Consider the following 17,557-nt stretch of genomic DNA (forward strand, 5'->3'; position numbering starts at 1 on the left):
ACAAACATTTTTTATTACTTCATGATTGTGGATACCAAATGGAAATTAAAACTAAAATGTGGTCAAATAAGTGAGTTTTGTATTGTCATTAGACATTTCATTCAATGAAAGAAGAAAGAACAGTTTGCAATCTCTGTTTCAACACATCATTCAAAATTTATAATGAAAACACTTCAGTTTTTTGTTCATATCTGTATATACTGGAATTTCTTTTCTGGTAATATAGAACATATTTGAATTTTGTTTTCAGGTTTTACAGGTTTTTATTTAATACTGATGTAATAAAACAACTTTACAAATTATTTACTTCACAGTTTTATAATATATTTCAAATATATACACTTAGCATGCAAATAAAAGGCAATAAGTGTCTATGTATTAAATTATCATCTACTTTTTTTTCTTAAATATCACACAAACATATTTTTTCTCACACGGACCTGCCCCTGACAATTTTGTGCAGTCCTCAATAATAGCCACAAATTTGTACTACTGATTTCTAAACATTTGTGTTTCATTTAAATAGCCTTCTCAAATCATGTTTAAATCAGTTAATTATTTTCACAAACATGTGAACAGTTAAAACATAGAAGCGAAAAAATTATGATATACTCAGTATAAATATAATTTTAATTCTCTTCTATGACTGGAATTCCTTGTGCATCAAAGTGGTAAGCACACAAACAAAACAAAAACATCAATATATCAAGTTCATTCATGAGTTTTTGATTATCCCCACTAAAAATGCACTTTTCAACACTTCTAACTTGATTACTCTCACAGAAATATCTATTGTTAAAGCACAGATAAAGCAGTCCTCATTATATCTTCATGGCAGATTTGTTTTGACTTCTGCCACTACAGAAAACAATGGCACATATCTTCTCAGTGGACCAAAAACTGCAGAAAATAGGCACAAACTTGCTATAGCCGTAATGGAGACGGTGCTAGTCCATCATCAGTTCTAAATGCATTGAACCTTCTCGTTCACCTTTCACTTTAGAGTAAATGATATTCTTTGCCCAGGCTCTGCATTCAACATTAATCAACACATGTTCTGTAACAGTGAAACAGAAAATATTAATCAAGCATATAGATTGCTGGACTAGGGATGCACATTATTTTTAAAATTGAATTTCTATTGTGTTTTGCAGAAACATATTTTTTAATTTTGGAACCAACCTAATTGCAAATTCCAACTAGTCCTTTATTTCCTTTATCAAGTTATGTTTACATTTGCTAGAAAGAGCTTATACCAGCCTAGGAAAGGGGTCCAGTAAAATAAAGGCACTCTCTGATATTCAGTATTAGTGGAACGGAATGTCAATATGATTACAATTCTCACAATGGGAAAGGTTATTTTATGTGTTCAAAGTGATCCCCATTTATACCCAAACAATGTCAATGCCACTGAACTGTTGACTGAACTACAGCTGTCAGTGTTTCCAGTGTGATAACCATATAGGACACCTCAATGGTTTCTCATAGTTCATTCGATGTAGCTGGCTTCTGTTGAAAAAGTTCTTTTTCAAGGTCTGCAATAAGTAGAAGTCAAGAGGTATGGCATTTGTGGTGGATACTCAACAGCTCCTCTTTGACCTATCCATCTTTCAGGTAGATTTTCATCCAAGTAGGCTCTGACATCTCTGTGGTAGTGAGGCAGACCACCATCTTATTTTAGGCAAAATAATTAATTTCCAAACAGCTCTCAGATGACAGGTAAAATTGATGTTTGCAGCATATGAAGATACACTTCACCAGTTACAGTACTTTCAAAGAAGAATGGGCCAATCAAACCACGTGATGACAGACCGCACCATGTGTTAACACCTGGCAGATTAACATGTTTGTCCACATTAACATTAGGATGTTCAGAAGCACAGTACAAGCAATTTTGGCAGTTTACTGTACTGTTCAGTTTGAATTGCACTTCATCAGACTAGATAATCATGTCTGCAAACCTTCATCCTCTCTAATTATGCCTAGAAACCACTCGCAGTACTCCATCTTTCAATCCAGGTCATCCTTGTTGATAAAATGTGTATACATCTACATCTATATCATACTCCACAAGCCACCTAATGGTGTGTGGCGGAGAGTATGATTGTTGGTAGGCCTCTGTATTGCCTCTAATTTCTCGAATTTTCTTTTCGTTGTCAATACATGAGATGTATGTGGGGGGGAAGTAGTTTGTTGTATGACTCCTCCTGAAACGTGTTGTCCTGAATTTTCAGTAGTAAATCTCTCCATGATGCACAATGCCTAACTTGTAACGTCAGCCAGTGGAGTTTGTTTAGCATCTCTGTAATGCTCTCTTGCCAGCTAAACAATCCCGTGATGAAACATGCACTCTTTTTTGGATCATCTCTATCTCCTCTATCAGTTCTACCTCATAGGAATCCCAGATAGATGAACAATACTCAAAACTTGGGCGAACAAGTGCGCTATAAGCCACTTCTTTCATGGATGAGTTATATTTCCTGAAGGTTCTTGTGGTGAATCTGGTATCTGCGTTTTCCACTGTCTGTTTTATGTGGTCATTCCAACTTAATGTCACTCTGGATAGTTACACCTAGATATTTTACATCAGACACTGTCTCCAGCTGTTTGTCATCAATAGTGTAGCTGTAGACACAGGATTTCTTTTCCTATGTATGTGCAATATGTTACATTTATTTATGTTCAGGGTCAATTGCCAGAGCCTGCACCATTCATCAATTTGCTGCAGGTCGTTCTGCAAATTTCTCTACTTTCTGGAATTGCTACTCTGGTATACACAAGTGCATCATCTGTGAGTAGCCTTAAAGAGCATCTGACACTTTCTACTAGATCATTTATATACACACATCAAAAAAAGTTTTGCATCACCCCGGTTCCCAGAACTCCTGAAGATAGACATTGACTGCAGATATTGTACCACAGACACAGTTGCTTTGACTGTTCAGAGATGTCATTAAACCCACCCAAAGATGTAAACAACCATGCCAGAGCAGCACATATTACATGAAGGGGGTCCAACAGACAACCAGTTCCAGTCATTCCACCAGGACAGAGGTACACAGCTCATGTTGTCTGTAGTTCAACCATACCTAGATGGTCGATCATGTCCACATTGTTACTTTGTGCCAGGAAGGGCTCTCAACAAGGGAACAGACCAGGCAACTCGGAGTGAACCAAAGCAATGTTGTTCGGACAAGGAAATACAGAGAGACAGGAACTGTCAATGACATGTCCTGCTCAGGCTGCCCAGGGGCTACAACAACAGTGGATGACCACTACCTATGGATTATGGCTTGGAGGAACCCTGACAGCAATGCCACCATGTTGAATAATGCTTTTGGTGCAGCCAGAGGACATCATGTTATGACTCAAACTGTGCACAATAGGCTGCATGATGTGCAATGTCCATGGCAAGGTCCATCTTTGCAACCAGAAAACCTTGCAGTGTGGTACAGATGAGCCCAACAACAAGCCAAATGGACCACTCAGTATTGGTATCATGTTCTCTTCACCGAAGAGTGTCACATATGCCTTCAACCAGACAGTCATTGGAGACGTGTTTGGAGGCAACCCGGTCAGGGTGAATGCCTTACACACACTGTCCAGCAAGTGCAGCAAGGTGGAGGTTCCCTGCAGTTTTGGTGTGGCATTATGTGGAGCCAACGTACGCCACTGGTGGCCATGGAAGATGCTGTAACGGCTGTAAGATACGTGAATGCCATCCTCTGACCAACAATGCAACCATATCAGCAGCATATTGGTGAGGCATTATTCTTCATGGATGACAATTCACACCCCCATCGCGTACATCTTGTGAATGACTTCCTTCAGGATAACGACATTGCTCGACCAGAGTGGCCAGCACATTCTCCAGACATGAATCCTACCAAACATGCCTGGGACATATTGAAAAGGACTGTCTATGGATGACGTGACCCACCAACCACTCTGAGGGATCTACGCCAAATCACCATTGAGGAGAGGGTCAATCTGGACCAACAGTGCCCTGATGAACTTGTGGATAGTATGTCACAATGAATACAGACATGCATCAATACAAGAGGATGTGCTACTGGGTATTAGAGGTACCGATGTGTACAGCAATCTGGACCATCACCTCTGAAGATCTTGCTGTATGGTGGTACTACAAGCAATGTGTGGTTTTCATGAACAATAAAAATGGCGGAAATGATGTTTATTTTGATCTCTAATCAAATTTTCTGAACAGATTCTGGAACTTGCTGTCAAGGACAACATACTATGTTCTATTACTTAAGAAGTCTTTGAGCCATTCATATATCTGTGAACTTATTCCACATGCTCATACCTTCATTAACAGCCTGCAATGGGGCTCTGTGTCAAATGTCTTCCTGGAATCTGCCTGTTGTCCTTCATCCATAGTTTGCAGTATATCATATGAGAAAAGGGGAAGCTGAGTTTTGCAAGAGTGATGCTTTCTAAAACCATGCTTATTCATGGATATAAACTTCTCAATCTCAAAAAAAGTTTATTTTATTTGAACTGACAATATGTTCAAGGATTCTGCAGTGAACCCAAGTTGGAGATATTGGTCTGTAATTTTGCACATCCATTCTTCTGTCCTTATATACTGGAGTCACCTGCACTTTTTTCCAATCACCTGGGACTTTATGCTTGGTGAGAGATTCATGATAAATGCAGGATAGATAAGGGTGTAATGCTGCAGAGTACCCTTTGTAAAACCAAATTGGGATTCTATCTGGATCTGGAGATTTATTTGCTTTCAAATCTTTCAGTTGTTTCTCTATGCCAGGGATGCTTAATACTGTCGTCCATGTAGGAGTTTGTCCAATGGTCAAATGATGGTATGTTTGTATGATTCTCCTGTGTGAACAATTTCTTGAACATGAAAGTTAAGACTTCAGTTTTCATTTTTCTATCTTCAGCTGCCATACCACACTGGCCAACAAGGAACTGAATGGAAGCCTTACACTAACTTAGCAATCATATATAGGACCAGAATTTTCTCAGGTTCTCTGCCAGATCTTTTGCTAAGGTGTGATGGTGGTAGTTGTTGCATGTTTTGTGCACAGATCTTTTCAACAGACGCATGAACCTCTGCTAAGCTTTACTTGTCATCATTTGAGCATTCTCTTTTGAACCTAGAGTGCAACAGCCTCTGCTTCCTCGGCATCTTATGAATTTCATTATTATACCATGGTAGGTCTTTTCCATCAATTATCCACCTATTAGGGACATAACTCTCCGGACCACAATTTACAATCTGCTTCAACTTTGCCAATAATTTCTCATGTCCATATTACTGGAACCATGTGATGCCAATTCACTAAGTGAGATGCTAACAAGTGCTTATCTACTCTACCTATTAGAAACAGTCTTCTAGCCTTCTTGACTGATTTATTAACTTTCATAATGATAGTTTCTATGACATCATGATTGCTAATCCCCATTTACATAATGAAATTAGCTACAAACTCTAAGATATTTCCATTGCATGTGGGCTGCCAAGCTAGCTGCTCAGGACAGTTTTCAGAAAATGTGTTCAAAAGTACTCCACAAGACTGTCCGTCTGTACTCTGTGCAATGAATCCATGGACATTCCAATCTATACTCAGTAGGTTAAAGTTGCCTCCAACTAGTATTGCACGATCTGGATATTTATGTGCTACTTACTGTAGACTTTCTTTGAATGACTCTAGAACTGTAATAGCAGAAATGGGGGGGGGGGGGGGGGGGGGTAAAAACAGCCAACAATTAATTTGGTTTTATTTACACCTATTATATTTAACTGGACAACTTCACTGTCACACTCAACTTCAATAGTGACAAAAATATTGTCACAATGAACACTCCCTCTCCTACAGCTCTAATACGTCTTTGTTACATACGTTCCATGATGCTCTGTCTATCTCAGAGCTTAACATTTTTTGTTACAGTCAGCTCTTGATCCCAAGAATATTTGAATGTAAGAACTTTTCTGGAGGGCTGTAAATTTGGGAACTGTATAAAAAATACTTCAACAGTTTACTGATAAAATTTTGACAGTTGAAGTGTCTATACTCTGAATGTGATCTAACTTCCCTTGCTGTGTATTGGGTGGTGAGTGTTCATCAGAGCACCTCAAACTACTATCTAACCTAAAAAGCCCTCAAGTGCACTCCACAAATACTCTGCTACCAGAGTAGCTGCTTCCTTTGTGCAGTTCACCTCTGACCTACTAAGAGGAGTCCTATAAATCCCCACATGATAACACCGGTCTAGAAAGATTCAGCCAAAACTCTTACAGAGTTGATGAAACCTGGGAACAATGCTGCAAATTGTGAGCTCTGCTTGCATCCCACATGCAAGGCCAGCAGTCTTCACCACCTCCACCAGCTGCCTGTATGAACTGAGGATGATGCCAGAATCCATGCAACAGGTTTCGTCGGTGCCAACATGAGTCACTACTTGCTAGAGGACTGCACTCTGCACGCTTGATAGCCACAGGCAAGGCCACCTCCACATCTCAGATGAGGTCCCCTGGCAGACATACTGAGTGCACATTTGCTTTCTTTCCAGCCCATAATGCTACCTGCCTAAGGGGTTCCATAACTCGCCTAACATTGAAGCTCCCGATAACTAGTAAACCCCTTCCTCCATGTGCCTGCTCAGACTGTGCTGAAGGAGCAGCCACATGTCTGTTCACAGGGTGAATAGGTGAGATCAGGTGGCCACTCTCTGCATTGGCCCTCTGCTTTGAGCGACGTGAACTTGTTACTACTTGCTACTCACCCTCCTGTGAGGGCAGATCCATCATGTCAGTTACACTAGGAGGTGCCTTGGGAGCATAGCCCGTGGACAAAACAAGCAACATCTGAGGTGTCCCATGTGACAAACCACATTCTCTACCACCTTACACTCCAAGGCAGCAGCCTGAAGGTGACTGACCATAGTCAAAAGCACATTCAGCTTTTCAAGAACTGTGGCCAGTTCCTCCTGCATCCTCAACACAGCATTGTAACCATCCTAGTGAGAGTAACCGAGGAAGTGAACTATAAAATCAGACAGAATCACAGATATGGAAGATGTGTCACCAATGGATGCTGATGCATTAATGAGCTATTTAGCTGGCTGTTCACTGAGCAACTGTTGTGCTACAAACTGAATGAAATCACCCTTACAAAAACACCAGATTGAACCTCTTAAACAGAAAAAAGTGCATGATATTCAATAAATTTATTATGATGAAAATACAGAAAATGATAAACATGCAACTTTCTACTCTGTGTATGTATATTAGTTGGGAGCTGGAGCCTGACTGATTGTCAACATGCAGAAGTGCATAATTTTTGGGCTCCTGCACCCTCAATGAGAAGATCCAGTCTGTGTTCAAGTTCCCACATTCCACTACACACAAGGAATGCTGCAGGTTTCTTGGGATGGCAAATCTCCTTAGGTGCCACCTGAAGGATGTCATGAGTGAGCATGCACCACTCATGTCCACAGTCCAGGGTGACTGCACAAAAGGTATTGGGCATGTTTGCTGGATGGCACAAATGTCAGACAGTTCTGAGCAATTGAGGCATGACCTCTTGTAAGCCACCCTCCTAGCCCATCCTCAGCCGACTGCCCCGCTTCCAATTGTTAGTGATGCCAGCCAGTCTGTAGTGCGTTGAGAATTTTGATGCAAATTCTAGATACCCTTGGCTTTCCACCATCTCGAACACCCGATATTTTACGCACAAGCGTGAGAAATGGGAGAGTGTCTCTACCTCGCACAGGTTTTCTGTGTACGCAGGGTGGATGCGTGTCAAGAGAATGCCACAATGTGGGCAGTCCACTGGCATGGGCAAGTGGTTGCCTTGCTCATCACAGAAGTTACATGACCAGCACTAGGAGCAAGTGCGCCTTATTCCGTGACAGTGCTACTTCAGTCATTATTGTGAACAGTTGAATTGTGTAAAAGAAAAGAAAATACACTTACTTTTACTTACTTACTTACTGACTCTCTAGAGTTGCAGATGGTGGGCTTGTGAGAAACCTGAGATATTTTTTGGAACTGTATTTATTGTAAAAGTAATTAACAGTTTCTGACAGACTGTGAATCACTGGACTTACGAAATATGACTCACATATATGAAAAACTGTTATGTGGTGTTTCCATTTGTGGAAGTGAAAATATAGTCTGATTGATTTAAGAGTATCCTGAGTGTATGCAATCATATTTAAGAGTAGAGAAAATTCCTCCAAACAGCATCACATCTTCGGAGAAGAAGTTGGGCAGGTTGTCACAGCTGACTATCCTGAGAAGAAGATTGGCAAAGCACCTCCAAGTAAGTCCACTGAAGAAGGGGACATGTGAGTCTTGCACACCAGCACCACATTGCTTCCTCTAGTCGCTGGAAACTGCCAGAAGTCTGCACCACCATGTCGAGAGGACTTGGCAGCCTCTGGTGTTTTTCTTGGCAAAGATCACAGCCACAGCAGCATTGAGCCTTGTATGGTTGTGAGCTCCACACTGGGTATGAAGTGATTAGATATTTCTGTCCATCAATGGAGGGGTGCCATTTCACCATTTTTACTGACTATCACTCCCTGACAATGGGAGTCTCAAGGAGGGCATGCGGATCCCACCCCACCTGCTCTGACAGGAGGAATACATCGCACAATTTACTATGGCCATCAAGACTGAAGTCTGTGCAGCAATGACAGCAACTTGGCCAGCACCTTCAACCCAGGAGGTGGCTCATGGGCCCCAGGGCAGGAGTTGCACTAGCATTTGAACCACTACTTACCTTAGCAGAGCCCCATGCCACAGCAGGCCCTACTATACTGACTGACCATGTGTAGTGCCACTTATTGCCCCAGCAGGAGGTATGATGTCACATCACCCATCCTCCAGGTGTGCAGTGGGGCAACAGCAAGCCTACCACAAGCTTTGCTGCTGTTCTTGCTGCAGTGATAAACACCAGGCCCACTGACACCATGTCCTGTCCGGTGTGTAGGACTCGGTGTGTGCAATCGCCTCCTCCATCATACTTGATGCTCTGTTGCACCCCCACCCCTCCGCAATGTTTCCTACTCACATGGGGAGAACTATGGGGCATCACACCACAGCTTTATGTGCCTGCCACCCCTCTGCTTCAACAGATAGCAAAAGCAGATGATATGTCACACAATGCTGGATTGGGCTGTGAATAGTAGCAGACCCTACAGTTGGAGTCTCTCTCCACCATGCATTTCCTTGCTACAACTCACTGTTTTTTCCAGAAAGGCATGCTCCAAAATGTGCTCCCTGACCAGCACTCCCCACTCTAACGTTGAGTCACTTGCATCTTTGTTCAAAAGAGAGAACATTTTTCTGAATGTTAATTTGGAATGTTTTGTATTAGAAGAATGAACATTTGACAGCTTGTTGTAACAGTGCTCCTTGCAAGTAAGAGTAAAGTGAAGACAGCATCGGTGAGTCAGTGTTGCATGCTTTGGCTGAACTGAGGTTGCTGGCATCTATATGCCTTATCGAGAGCTAGTAGCGAAGTACTTCATTTACTTTTCATGCAGACAAAGTTTTGCAATTGATTCTTATACACAATCAAGCAGCTTAAATTTCACATCTTACTACCTCTGCCTCACGGACTTCCTGGTATTAATGTTTACGACGTGATGGACTGTCTCACTAGTGATACACATGTTGTCAGAAGAGCACATGTGCACCAACTTAGGAGTGTCCTTTCAGTGATTACCAGTCATTCTCTTCTCCAAAGAGGATTTAATTGTATTGGTTTGCTCACATTATAATTATTATACAGTAAATTCACACTGTCCACAGCTTGGGGTCTTGCGGTAGCGTTCTTGCTTCCCGCACACGGAGTCCGAGGTTCGATTCCCGGCAGGGCCAGGGATTTTTCCTGCCTCTAGATGACTGGGTGTTGTTGTGTCATCTCCATCATCATCATTGATCCCCATTATGGTTGGAGAAAGGCAATGGCAAACCACCTCCCCTAGGACCTTGCCTAGTACAGCGGTGTGCGTCTCCTGCATCATCCCCTACATTCCTTGGAGTATGGGACCTCATCATCATCATCATCTCAAGTTCACACATGACTTCTCCTTGTAACTTCCTGTTTCCTTTGTATCTCATGTATGTTATGGAATTAATGTGTAACTGTACCATTGTGGATAATGTGCCATTTCCCTCCCCACTGCAGTTACAGTATTCAATTGTATTGTTTCTTTAACATACGATTAAACTTTGAGTAAATTCATCTGTGGTCACTAAAATAACATTGTGTGTGTGTGTGTGTGTGTGTGTGTGTGTGTGTGTGTGTGTGTGTGTGTGTGTGTGTGTGTGTCCAATCAGGTTAAGGTTATAGCTGTGAGCTGACATATTTACTTAAGTTATGGGCTCTGAGCACTATGGGACTTAACATCAGAGGTCATCAGTCCCCTAGAACGTAGAACTACTTAAACCTAACTAACCTAAGGACATCACACACATCCATGCCCGAGGCAGGATTCGAACCTGCGACCGTAGCGGTCACGTGGCTCCAGACTGAAGCGCCTTACCAAAGTTATGTAGGATGCCATGTACATGTTTGAAAGTTACAGATTGCTTAAAGCCTTGTTGATAGTTTCATGTGTGATAAATGGTGTCCACACCTCAAACCATGAGCACCCAGTGTTTGTCATCCATTGTGACTTATTTGCAGTTTTGTGTCTGCATTCTCTAAGCCAAGTGCAAACAGCCCCCCTCCCCCCCCCCCCCCCCTGCAATCACGTGTATGCTAAAGGATATTATGTTAAATGGTAAAGACACCTTCAAGTTAGTATTTAGTTTCTCTTTGGTACTCACAGCAGATCGAGGTGCACACAAATAGTGGTGTGCATGAGGAGTAGTGTTTTTTTCTGAGTCAGCTTAAGTTAGTACATTATCCTATGTAATCCTACAATTGTTATATGTAATAGTGTCCAGTTCCAATAAACAAAGTGTGAGAACATTCCCGTGTCCATTTATACCATTCTGCAGACTCAGCCTTGGATTTGCTAGTTCATGGCACAAGTTGAGTTCTAGTGTAGTAAGACAATGAGGGACATATTGCTCACCATGCCAAATGGAGGAGGACCCATAACATGAGGAAGTTGAAGGAATGGGAGAAGATAGTATATATCAATTAGTGATCTGTTACAGTGCACTGTGCTGGTGTTCTTCATTTATAACATGGCCAGGAGTCAACATTTAGATGACTTCACAAGGGGAAGAATCATCAGGAAACTGGAAGAAGAATCAAGTGTGATGAGCATAGCCCATGGGTTTGATATTGCTTACAGTGGAGAACATTTTAAATCACAGGGACTGCTGGCTAAAGAAGAGGAGGTGGTTAGCCATGGTCAATTGTAGCAGTAGATGACCATTACTTTTTGCAACAGACAAGAAGGGACCCATGTCAAACAGCAGATGCAATTGCAACCACAATTAACAGGACTGCAAGGCATGCAATTTCATTCTTCACAGTGGCATGGTAATTGCATAGGGAGGGTCTCCATACCTAATGACTGATATGTTGTGTTTGTTGACACCTGCACACCAGTAACACAATTTGTGGTGATGCCATGAGCATAGGGACTGGACCAACAAGGAGTGAGGTTGTGTTATCTTCTCAAATGAGAGCAGATTCTATCTAAATATGGATTCTGATCATACCCTCATATGGTGAGAGGCAGGAACATATAATACACACAGTAAATTGTCATACGTTTTGGTGATCCCTCTGTTACGGTGTGGAGAGACACATGGGTGTACTAATGTCTAAATCTTTAAACACAGTACAGTCACCATTCAATGTTAGTGTGACACTGTCCTCCTCCATACGCTTCTTTTCAGGGGTGCAGTTGGCCCTGACTTCATTTTGGTGGATGACAATGTACGACCGCGTCAAGCTGTGCAGGCGGAGGAGCTTTTGGAACAAGAGGATGTACAGGGAATGGAGTGGTCTGCCCATTATCCCAACTTCAGGCCCATTGAGCATGTGTGGGATGCATTGGGAAGATGTACTGCAGCATGTCCACATGCGCCAGTTATCATCTGACAATTGTCAGATGTGTTGGTGTAGGAATGGAACACCCTGTCACAGGAACTCCTTACCAGACTAGAGGCCAGCAGGGGAGCACACTGCAGAGCAGCATTACTATCCGTGGTGATCACACATGCCATTAAGAACTATATCCTGCCGTTTGTAATTTCCAGGTGACCATCATAAATCCCACTAACTTCAGTGAAATTATTGTCTCTGACTAAAAGTGTCACGTCTGTTCATCTCATTGTGTATTCCTAAGATCTGCATACCAGTCTACTTGTGGCTGACTGGTAAATTATTTTCTACTTTATAAGGCTGAAAAACTATGAATAAACATCTTATATATAAGATGCAAACATAATACAATATAAAGTCTGTAAAACAATAGCGTATCACCTATTAGAAATTGTTCTGGCTCCACATTAGAAATGGAAAAAGAAAATTAAGGAAGTTGCTGACAAAAACTAACTGCATGGCTCAAGGATACTAAAAGAACTGAAATGAATTTCTCACAAAATGTATTGAATAACAAGGAACACAGCTGAGTAGTTAAGGCTGAAATTTAGGGGTATCCACTACAAAAGATGCTATTTATAAGAGAGGTGTCAGATGAAATTTAATATGATCTTTTGTGGCTATTAATAATCATTTTGTATTGATAACTGCTCTAGCTGACAAAAGAATAAATAATTTACTTCAGCTGAAAAGGTGTATTTAGTTAAAATTCTGTGGTCCACTAGATTAGTTTATAGGCTGTAAGGTGTGAATCAGTAACTGACTATGTTAATTTCTTTGTGATATAACTTTTTCATTACAGATGATATTAGCAATGGATCCACTAAACAGGCTATTGATTAAATAATTCTTTCTTTTACAATAAAAATATGCCACTTTTAGAATTTTAGTTTCACTCACATTATGTTTTCACTCTAGATCAAATTTACAAAAATGTGTAATTAATTATAATAAACAGATACTGTATCAGCAACAAATGATCATTAATGTGATCACAATTTCTATGCCATATGTAAGGACACTGACTACTGGATCTTCTGTTTATTCACTGAGCCAATGAGAAATACAGGCTGAGGTACATTTATTTATTATCATAAAATGCTCAAATAGCATTTTTGCAAATTATCAGCTTTTGACAGTGTCATTATATGCTAGACTGTTCAAAATATTGTGAGACCAATTTTTTATCATAACAATTTTAAAGACATGGATATTGTACAAGTAATAACTCTCAAACCTTTTATGTGGAACAATTGATATATTTATCTAACTTAATCTGTAAAATTGATATTAAATCTTCTAGAGCTGAGCTTTTGTTAATATCAACAAAAAGAGAAATAATGAATTGGATATATACAACAGCCATCCAGATGGTTTCAACTTCCTCATTTCTTTTTTTTTATTAAGAAAAAAAGTCACATTACTAGTTCGTGCTATAAAATAAAGCTTGGTGATACTTGACTGGTTAGTTATTTGCTATTCTCATAACTGAAAATGGACTCAGAGAGGACTCAGTAGATCATATCTGATGTGAAAGAAAAGGGTAATCAAATAAATTCCCTATGTGAAAATTAAAATTATTTGCATAATCTAATCCAATGCAGTATCCTTTGAACAGAATATATACTTACTTGTTGCATTTGTAAGCTGGATTGCAATAACAGGGGTAAGATAGTTCTCCTGATTTTTAAAGGGAAAATAATACCCAGGCAATCCAAAGCCACTCACGTATTTAACGGGCCCAATGGTTTCCACATCTGCTGGATTTTCACCTCTACATGATATCCATATTGTATTTAGCTGGAAAAGTAAGCAGTGTTTTACTTTACATTGCCTACCAAAATATTTACAAAATTTGTGTTTCATATATTTTGTTGAACTAAGCTTTGGATATGTAACTCAACTCTCAACAAATTTTGTGTTCTATTTCTGTTACCTGCTTTGGGTCAGTCTTGTTAATATTTTTTATGTGTTGTTTCAAGTCATTTGGCATCTGCTCAGGAAGTTCATAATCATATTTGTAAAATTCTGGTGCCCAGCCATATATCTGCAAACAAGATTTTGCGAGTCAGTAAATTTTACAGATGCATGTAACATCATAGTTCACATGATTTAAATTTACCGTTTCCATGTTTATGTTAGAAATAACAGATAGAAGAGGTACTGAACTATATGTGTGTCTTTGTAGGTAATAATAACTACACTAATAAGTATATGTACCTAAGAATATGTATAGGGTGTCCCAAACCCTTAAATGACAGTAGATAACCTTAACCTCAATATTATGAAATAAGATGTCATTGGTAAAAAATGAATGAATGAGGCCTTCAGTTAGCAATATGTGTGAGACATGTATTTGTAAACTGCTCATTTCTGATAACAAATAACTCTAGCCTCATCACTGTGGTGGTACAACCTGAAGAACATTCACAGTCAAAACTTATATGTCCAAGGTGGAATTTTATCACTGTTCTACATTTCATAACTACATTACTGGTTAAAGCCACCCCCTTACCCCCATCATTTCTTATTCATTACCCGCAATTACAGACTGCGTTTCAGTACATATGATACTTTGTATCTTCTTTTCTCTTAGTACCTTTCCATCTATTACTATGTTGTTTATTTACTATTCTTCCATCCATAAAATGGGCTCCTCATTAAATATGTGATTGTCAGATATAACATTTAGAAAAGGAATTTAAATTTAGAGGAAAAGAAATAAAAATGTTTAATGTTTGTTGATGACATTGTAATTATTTCAGAAATAGCAAAGAACTTGAGGAGTCATCTAAATAGAATGGATGGAATTTTGGAAAGAGGTTATCAAAGAAACTTCAGTGAGTGTAAAACAAGTGTAAAGGGGTGTAACAGAACTGAATCAGAGGTATTAAATCCAGAAGTGAGGGATGTTAAGGCAGCAAAATAATTGATGATGAAAGAAGTAAGGAGAATATAAAAGCAGGCTGACAAGAGCAATAAAAGCTTTTTTGAAAAAGACAAATATGTTAATTTGCTGGCTGTGAATTTCTTGACATTGGCTGTATTAGGTGTAGACATCAGCTGTATTAGATGTAGACAATAGTCACATATGAAGAAAATATGTGCTGGCTCGGGTTGAATGGGTTAGCTTCCCGATATGGCACAGATTGTCATATGTCACTATTGGGTACTAGATCTATACCTACAACGGCTGATCTCAAAGAATTTGCAAACAGTGAAATAATTTTGAAAATATTTCATAGATCTGTGGATTGCCAACCATATCTGTTCTCTCAGACAAGCATAAAAATGTGTTAAGACCAAACATAAATTTAAGTGTTAAGAAGTATTTTCTGAAAGTATTTGTCTCGTATGTAATAAATGAAAAAAAGATGATAAGCAATATGGGCAAGAAGGGAAGTGAAGTTTTGAAATTTGGTGTTACAAAAGAATACTGCAGGTTGGATGGATAGACTGGATAAACATTGAACAATTACTGAACTGAATTTGACAAAATGTTGCTTTATTGCACAATTTGAACAAAAGAAAGGAATAAGTTGATAAGGCTTTCCTGATGTATCAAGGATAGTTAATTTGGCAATGGAGGGATAAAATTCATAGAGTGACACCACGGCAGAATAGCATACTCAGATTTGACTGGATGTAGACCACAGTAGTTAAGCAAATATCAAAACAGTTGCACACAGTAGATCAGTGTGAAGGTAGAAGTGACTGAAAACTGCAACAAAAGAATTAGTTCTGAGTTTTGGTCTATCTTGAATTGATTCCTACATGCATGCTAGTTTCTTTTAAGCCTTATCAAGTATTGTTTCAGTTCTTCATTAACAACCTAAGTTCACAATTTTGTTTGAGAACCTATTATTAATTCCATGTAAGTGAGCATAAAACTGTAATAACCATTTCCTGATAATCTCTGTAACTTCTCCTCTAGCTTAAATAGATTTCTGTTCCATAAAGTGTTTCGCCTTTTGTGATAAGAGATTGTTTAGCATAATGTTTCTAATTGAGTTTGTATGCTGTTTGCAGTTTTGCAGTCTTTTCTTTGTTAGCTTTCCCTGTAGACCTACCGATTCAGTTATTTAACCTAGATATTTCAATTTTTCCACTTGGGTTTTACTGATTATGTTGATTAAATTTATTATTATTATTTTTATTACTTATTTTGCAGCTTTGCTTATACATATATCGATCAGATCTGAGTACACATTTGCACTTATGGAAGTATTTCACTACCAGATGCAGGAACATCCCAATAATAGAGTTGAGATTGTTGATAGTGAATATACTTTATTCACAAATTGTGATACATCAACATGCTTACATTATATCATCACTCATAATGTATTGCTCTCTTTGACACACTTGCATATATTCCCCTGCTCTCTGGCCAGTGATGTTTAGTATGCTAACATTGATTGAATAGAAAGGACTTCCTACAAGCAATAGTTTTATTGTTTGTTGCTTCAATTTTTCTTTGAAGCTAATATTTTGAAATCTAAAATGTTAAACAGTTGTACAGTTTTACTGCCATGTAAGCAGTACTTCTTTCTACACCCCTGCTCATAAATTAAAGATAATGCTGATACATGGTAAAACAATGCTCTGGTGGGTGGTTTGCGGGTTTAAATCACTTCAGGGTATGACCGTGCGGTGCATTTGACCTGTGGTCATTGCACGGTGGTGCTGGCAGCAGTCCACATATGCAGAAGTGCATGTCAGAGTACAGAGCAGCGAGTAAGTGCACAGACATCTCCAGACTTGCTAATGGTGACTGTGTGTTGCAAAAGGCTCAAAGAACACATATTGAAGACATTATGAGGGGTAGAATACTAGGGCGACTGGAAGCTGGTCAAACACAACAGGTCATAGCATGGGCCCTACGTGTGCCCCATAGTGTGATCTCAAAATTATGGCAATGATTCCAGCAGACAGGAAACATGTCCATGCACTACAGTACGGGACGTCCACAGTGTACAACACTACAAGACGACCGACATCTCACCATCAGTGCCCGCAGATGGCCACAGAGTACTGCACATAGCATTGCTCAGGACCTTATCACAGCCACTGGAACAGTTGTCTCCAGCCACACAGTCTACAGATGACTGAATAGATATAGTTTCTTTGCCCAGAGACCTGCAAGGTGCATTCCACCGACCCTTGGTCACAGAAGAGTCCGTAAAGCCTGGTGTCAAGAACACAGTACATGGTCATCGGAACAGTGGTCCCAGGTTAGTTCATAGACGAGTCCAGGTATAGTCTGAACAGTGAACCTCACTGGGTTTTCATCTGGAGTGAAACAGGAACCAGATACCAACCCCTTAATGTCCTTGAAAGGAACCTGTATGGAGGTTGTGGTTTGATAGTGTGGGGTGGGATTATGATTGGTGCACTTACACCACTGCAGTTCTTTGACAGAGGAACTGTAACAGGTCAGATGTATAGAGACATCATTTTGCACCAGTATGTCCACCTTTTCAGGAGTG

At 39.8% G+C, this 17,557-nt stretch overlaps 1 protein-coding gene across 1 annotated transcript in view; it reads right to left on the reverse strand.

Annotated features, from left to right (window-relative positions):
* Positions 1-299: 299 nt before the first annotated feature.
* LOC126162183 (sodium/potassium-transporting ATPase subunit beta-2-like) overlaps positions 300-17,557 on the reverse strand; it is a 166,944-nt gene continuing 149,686 nt past the window's right edge. Inside the window, exons 5-7 of the mRNA XM_049918509.1 lie at positions 14,005-14,115; positions 13,700-13,868; positions 300-1,057 (exon numbers count right to left, since the gene is read on the reverse strand). Of these exons, the coding sequence (XP_049774466.1) occupies positions 948-1,057; positions 13,700-13,868; positions 14,005-14,115 (390 nt within the window). The 3' untranslated portion in view covers positions 300-947. The remainder of the gene's footprint in view (positions 1,058-13,699; positions 13,869-14,004; positions 14,116-17,557) is intronic.

This window comes from Schistocerca cancellata, chromosome 2 (assembly GCF_023864275.1).
Source record: "Schistocerca cancellata isolate TAMUIC-IGC-003103 chromosome 2, iqSchCanc2.1, whole genome shotgun sequence".
Classification (NCBI taxonomy): Eukaryota; Metazoa; Arthropoda; class Insecta; order Orthoptera; family Acrididae; genus Schistocerca; species Schistocerca cancellata.